Below are 6099 nucleotides of genomic sequence, written 5' to 3' on the forward strand. Positions count from 1 at the left end.
ACACACCCCCCATGCCCACAGACAGGTACCAGGGGACTCTAGATCACCCAGAGCTGATGCTGTAAGTCCTGCAGGACTCCTGTACAACAGAACCCTAGTTTTCACTTCAAGTACACTTCAGACACCATTTCCCAAATCCGGCCTCAGAGAGCCCTCCATCCACGGTGACCAGGAACATCCTGTGTACATTTTTATTGGCACTTGATGTTCCTACTGAGAAACAATTTGGTACAGAGCAGAAGTACCCCCGTTCCCCAAGCACTAAAATGCAGGTTTAGCTCAATTATGGATGCTACAAGCTGGAAGCTGCACTAAAAGCTCAGCCCTGCCAGTACTTACTACCTGTTCTTCTGCCCTTAACACTTTAAAATTAGATTGATTTAAATAAGAAAGCTCAAGAGAAAGTCCAAAGCGTTTACTTGCTTAGACTTGCTTTTTCTTTTTATTATCAACAATCAAGTTAATGGTACACTCTTGGAAAACTATATGCACATGTAGAAATATTTCCCCTTTAAATAGAAGCATTCATTATAACACGTATAAATAAATTTGAAAATCTGAAACATAACTTATGACGCTCATGTTCACAAACATAGTCCCAACGAGAAGAAAAGGAAATCAGACAGACATGCACCTGATAACAAAAATATATACCATTGTCTGAACCTGGTCTCTCTAAACACAAAGGAATCGAACCCGTGAGAACCTTATTACGTCATAAAGACACACCATAGAGACTACAAGAAGAGAAAAAACATTATAGGTCACGTAGAGGAGACGGTCTGTACTGATAGTAACACGATACAATTGAGTCACAGAACACAGCTGTAGAAAGACACGGAAAAAGTTAAAGCCTCAACATTCAACTAATATCTATAGTTTTGTGCCTTTTAAAATAAAAATTAAAAAAAAAGCCCAACAGAGATGTCTAAACTGCGCATAGAAGGAATTATCAATATACAGTCCGTCCACCCTACAGGAGTCCAGCTCGGATCACTCAATCAGAAACGCGATCTGAGACACTTTCTGCAAACGTGTGTGTGCCTTTCCCCTTGCTGGGTAGATTGAGTTCTCTGCAGCCAGCTATGTGGACTACAACTGACTCCAATGCAAAGCGGTGCCAAAAAAAGTTCCATAAAAGCTGGTAGAAGAAGAAAATGCCGGTGGGGGTGGCGGGAGGGAAAAACAGGAGCGCTGTGAAATATGAGACACGGTTTGCAGAGTTTGAGGATGAGAAGGAATCTCCTGTACAGGGCATCATCTCTCAGGGCCAAGCGGCTGCGAAGATTAGGGTTCGGGCATAGCAACGGTGTGGGAAATCAGTTGCGCTAATGGCGAGATGGTTTCCAGCGAGGTGGGGACAGGCAAACAGGGCTCCAGAAAGTCACTTTGGCTGCCAGGACAGTCTGAGTGAGCCATCACTGCAGTGACCAGAGCACAGGGACCTGAGGGGAACCGGGGCCGAACAGGCATCAGTACTCTTTCCTAAAAAGGAGCCGCAAGACAGTCTGTGCAGTCGTGAGCGAGAGAATTGAGGGGTTCGCAAGACCAAAACCTCAGCGCCAGCCACAGTCCTCCCTCGACCTCTTTGTATTTTCAAATTGTTCCCTCCATTTGGATCTTTTTTTAAAAAAAAAAAAACAAAAACATTTTTTGTGATTTATTTCATTTTGCTTCTGTATCGTTGCTGCTTTCCAACTTTTTTTTCCCTAAGAAGTCACTGAGTTGGTTGTGGTGCCCCCATCTCTCCCTATCACCTACTTGGGGCCACAGACACACATTCTCCGAGACAGACATACACCCGTCACTCAGACACAGCCCCCTGAGAGTGCCCCGAAGTCCAAGCTCACATCCCTTGGGCAGCAGGTGGAGCCTGTCCAGTGCGCAACCCAAGGCAGGTGCGAAGCCAGGGAAGATTTTTGTTTTGTTTTGTTTTGTTTTGTTTGGGGGTGTGGAAAGGGGTAGGAGTGGGGTTGAAATGGGAGCGACGTCATTTTCTCGTTTTTTTTTTTTTTTTTTTTTTTTTTTCGAATCGCGATCATTTTAGGCCTTCAATGAAAAAAAAAAAAAAAAGCCACTGACAGCAGCGACACTAGCCTTGGGTCTACCCACTCGCCCACTCGCCAGCCCGGGCCCCGGGCTCGCCCGCCGCCGCCGCCGCAGATCGCAGATCAGAACATACTGCTCTTCACTAAGGCGGCTTTGGCACCGTTGGGTCTTTGGAGCGAAGATAAGACGCTTGCGAAGGGCCCCCCAAGAGAATCCGGGATGGAGGTGATGGGGCCCGGGCCAGGAGCCCAGCCTTGTCCGGGGCCTCCAGCCGCAGCCAGGCCTCCCGCCGCCGCCGCCGCAGCCGCCGCTGCAGCCGCCGCAGCCGCAGCAGCAGCCGCAGCCGCACCGCCCTTGCCGGGTTCGCTTCCCGGGCCCCCCGGGCCCGCCGCCCCCGGAGCTCCGGCTGGGCTGGGCCCTCCGCCACCGCCGCCGTTTGCCCCACAGCTGGGGGTCGGGTTGGGGTTGGGTCCCGGGCCCCCAGTGCTGTCGGGATCGGTGCTCTTGGCCTCTTTGCTCTCGTCGTCCCGGGAGGAGTCAGACTTCTTCCCGGAGGAGCCGTTTTTGGCGGCGGCGGCAGCGGCGGCGGCTGCGCGCTCCTGCTTTCGAAACTTAGCCCGGCGGTTCTGGAACCACACCTGCCAAAGAGAGGGCAGGCGGTGGAACCGGTGAGCAAAACCAAAAACCGAAGTGGCGCTCCGGACGACCCACTCCGTTTCACACACACACACACACACACACACACACACACACACACACACACTTCGCTGCATGAATGGACCATTGATACTACCGAGCACAGTCCGAGAAGTCTGTCCTTCTAGCTGCTACTTCCTTTGCTGAGAAACTTTCCTAGGGCCCAAACGAAAGTGCCAAAGAAATGTCACCTTAAGGGACAGGTACAAAGATAGCAGGAAGACCCTAAAAATGAACTCTCTCTCTCTCTCTCTCTCTCTCTCTCTCTCTCTCTCTCTCTCTCTCTCTCTCTCTCTCTCTCTCTCTCTCTCCTAAGTGGGCGCCTCACCTACTTCTAAGCTTCTCAGGTCTAATGGTGGAAGGAGGGTGCCTTTCACTTTGGTGACACAACTGATCCACTGGCCATCCACAGAGTCCTTGTGTACACCGACCCGGCTAGGGGGACCAGCTCCAGAAAACACCTTTGCTCCCAATAGGTTAGCTATATAGTAAGCTGAAGCTGCGGGTTTCTGACTCTAATGGAGTAACAACCCCTTCGTGAATCTGTTTCAAGTCCTGGTTGCTAGGAAATTACACCTTGTGCCACCCCACCAGCACTAGGTTTTTTAAAGGCGCTTGAGTAAAGAGGCACTGTGGGCAAAGGAATCATGACAATTAAGCTGACATAGATACAGGTAGAGGATGCAATCTTCCTCTCACGGGACACTTCTCTCCAAAAAGCTTTGTTTGTTCAAACTCCCAAACCTCTGCTTTGGTGGGAAACACTGCGGTTGTGAATAAATTGCCTAGCGTCTGTATCCTAGCCCCCACCCCCACCCCCCGCTCGTGCGCACAACACTCCAAATCCCATTTCCGTGACAGGACTGGGTCCCTTTGGAACCGTAAGCGTCAGCACCCACCCCTCACTGCTGCTGTGGCACTCTGTCTCCCATACCTGGACTCTTGCCTCGGTGAGGTCGATCTTCAGCGCTAGCTCCTCCCGGGTGTAGATGTCAGGGTAGTGCGTCTCAGCGAAGACCCTCTCCAACTCTTTGAGCTGAGCGCTTGTGAAGGTGGTGCGGATGCGCCGCTGCTTGCGTTTCTCGTTGAGGCCACCGTGGTCGGTGAAGAGCTTGTATGGAACTAGAGGATGGCAGAGGAGACTAGAGTGAGCAAAACAGTTAGGATTTGAAGGGCCACCGAACCAGAAAGTGGGGACCAAGGTCAGACAGCCCGGGAGCCGCTACAGACACCAGGCACGTCTGGAAGGGGGTTTTAGTTACAGCGACCTGCCAAGAAAATCCAGCAAATTAGTATCATACAGAAACGGGCGCGAGTGTAACTTTGTGCCTGTTCTTGTGGCCCAAGTGCCTTTGGGTGACATGAAATAGCAAGTTGGAGAGTGTTTGAGGTCCCCTAACGGAGGATAGTTCATTCAGCAGGAAAACAGTCCAAAACCATCATTAGTTGGAATATCAGAAAGCCAGGAACGAAGTTACCACTCACGCCCACTGTTGCAACTTTTCAATTCTCAGAACTTGATGCCGCCCGAAAGTTGGGGGATAGTGCTGTAAAGAAAACCAATAAATTCAAGAAATGATCATAAAAATGACCGGCCAAAGAGGTGTGAGCCGCTGTCGGTTCTTTTAAAAAAAGAGAGAGAGAGAGACACCGCCAGTAATGAGCTTTACTCTTTGTTATTTAATTATTTTCTAAGCTTTACGTCTCATCGCAAAGTAAATAAATTATGCCTATCATTTTGGCAGCTTAAGATAATTTTGTTGGCGGTTCGGGTGTGACTAGGATAGTGTAACCCTGTAAGTGAATTACCCCTCCCTGCAATCGCTTCTAACGTGATAAATTCTTTCATTTGTGTAAGCAAATTTCGTTTGGTAAATACTAAACACATTTCCATTTTCAAATGCAATCAAGGCTTCCTATATACGAGCGGAAAGGCGGCTTCTTCCGCTGAGAGAGCTAGCGGTCCTTACCTGCGGCGTACGGACTGCTCTGGTGGTCCCTGAGGGTGCCCAGGCTGCAGGATCCCGGCGTGAGGGACGGGCAACCGGACGTGGCCCCAAAAGTGGTCCTTATCGGGTTATACTGGAAGCCACTGGCCTGGCTGCAGGAACTGAAGTCTGCATAAGCTGAAGCCAAGCTGGAGGTATCCATCCCGGCCATACAGGACTCGTAGGCAGAGGAATTGAGGTAAGAATATTCCATTTTATACATTGAAAAGGTTCTGGATGGCTCAGCCAAGTGGAAAAATGAAATAAAAGATGGATGTGGAGACGGTGGCTGGAGTGGGGAGATGTGCACTGCTCAACGCCTGCCTCCACACTGGCTTCCTTACTACCAGCCGAGCCTAGTTTTATGAAAAAGCCTCCTGTGAGATGCCTTGTCTGAGGTCTCTAGAGTATATAGTCCTCATAATAAACTTGGCTCTTTCCACTTGGACAATAGCAAAGCGGTTGGTCTTATTGCTGGCGCTTTTTACATGACAATAACTCATCCTTCTATTGGGCTGGCACTGGGGAACTGAGCTGTCCAACCTCCCTATCATTGATTCCTGCATCTCTAATTAGAATTTAATACCACACCATTACGCACCGAGCCCCTGATCCTCCCTTCTAACCAGCTCCTGCCCTTTAATTCAATCACGCTACTTGGAAATAATGAAAGTTGGGTGACGATTTTCCCTGATCCAATTTCCAAGAGCTTTTAAGCCTTTTTAACTGATCATATACCTTAGGCATAAATTGAGATAGTGTGTTCCCCCCTTCTTCGTCCTTTTTTTTTTTTTTCTTGGTTAGGGAGAAGAAACCTTGATGTCATAGAAAACCTGTTTTGTAAGAGTGTTACACGCTCAATTTAACAACAAGTCTACCCCCCAAAGTGCATGAAATGCTATAAAGGACTGGGACATTGGCAAGACTCAGGCGCCCTGTAACGTAGCGTAAGTGGGCCAAAGGGTTTTATGTGAACGATAAAGATAAGCGGATTTCTTTAAAATACACCTAGTCCAAGGGGTTGGAAAAAATAGCATCTTATCAATTGTGTTTCTCCTCGAAGCTTAATGTGCTTTCCAGAGACTTGGTCAGACAGCCCCTTTACAAGAGTAAAATAAACAGCCAAGTAAAGCTCTCGAAGGCGAAACATCTGGATTTCCTACGGAACGTTTCTCTGATCTTAGCAGTGCTGTGTCTGCCTGCATTGGTGCAGATTTGCATCGGGGTGTACGAAACTTGCCGCGGTGGCGGTTCGTTTTAATCACTTGCTAGCTACCAAGCCCAGCATGAAATGTACCCAAATGGGGGTCTCCTTTTCCAGCCCTTTGCTCTCGCCCTCTCTTTCGCCTCCCAATCCCCTCCAGAC

At 49.1% G+C, this 6099-nt stretch overlaps 1 protein-coding gene across 1 annotated transcript; it reads right to left on the minus strand.

Moving 5' to 3' along the window:
- Positions 1-414: 414 nt before the first annotated feature.
- Positions 415-5170, minus strand: Phox2b (paired like homeobox 2B). The gene is made up of 3 exons (XM_021210858.1): positions 4716-5170; positions 3680-3867; positions 415-2687 (listed from the first exon to the last, which is right to left on the minus strand). Exons 1-3 carry the CDS (start codon positions 4954-4956, stop codon positions 2172-2174), a joined length of 945 nt encoding a protein of 314 aa, XP_021066517.1. The 5' UTR covers positions 4957-5170; the 3' UTR covers positions 415-2171.
- Between the last annotated feature and the right edge of the window lie 929 nt (positions 5171-6099).

This window comes from Mus pahari, chromosome 13, assembly GCF_900095145.1.
Source record: "Mus pahari chromosome 13, PAHARI_EIJ_v1.1, whole genome shotgun sequence".
Lineage (NCBI taxonomy): Eukaryota > Metazoa > Chordata > Mammalia > Rodentia > Muridae > Mus > Mus pahari.

Bases quoted from the DNA above. Each gene is read 5' to 3' on its own strand.
- Phox2b (XM_021210858.1), bottom strand. From the start codon at position 4,956: ATGTATAAAATGGAATATTCTTACCTCAATTCCTCTGCCTACGAGTCC. The intron at 3,868-4,715 runs GTAAGGACCGCT...GCCATCCTCTAG, and splicing joins GAGCAGTCCGTACGCCGCAG to TTCCATACAAGCTCTTCACC. The intron at 2,688-3,679 runs GTATGGGAGACA...TCTCTTTGGCAG, and splicing joins TCACCGAGGCAAGAGTCCAG to GTGTGGTTCCAGAACCGCCG.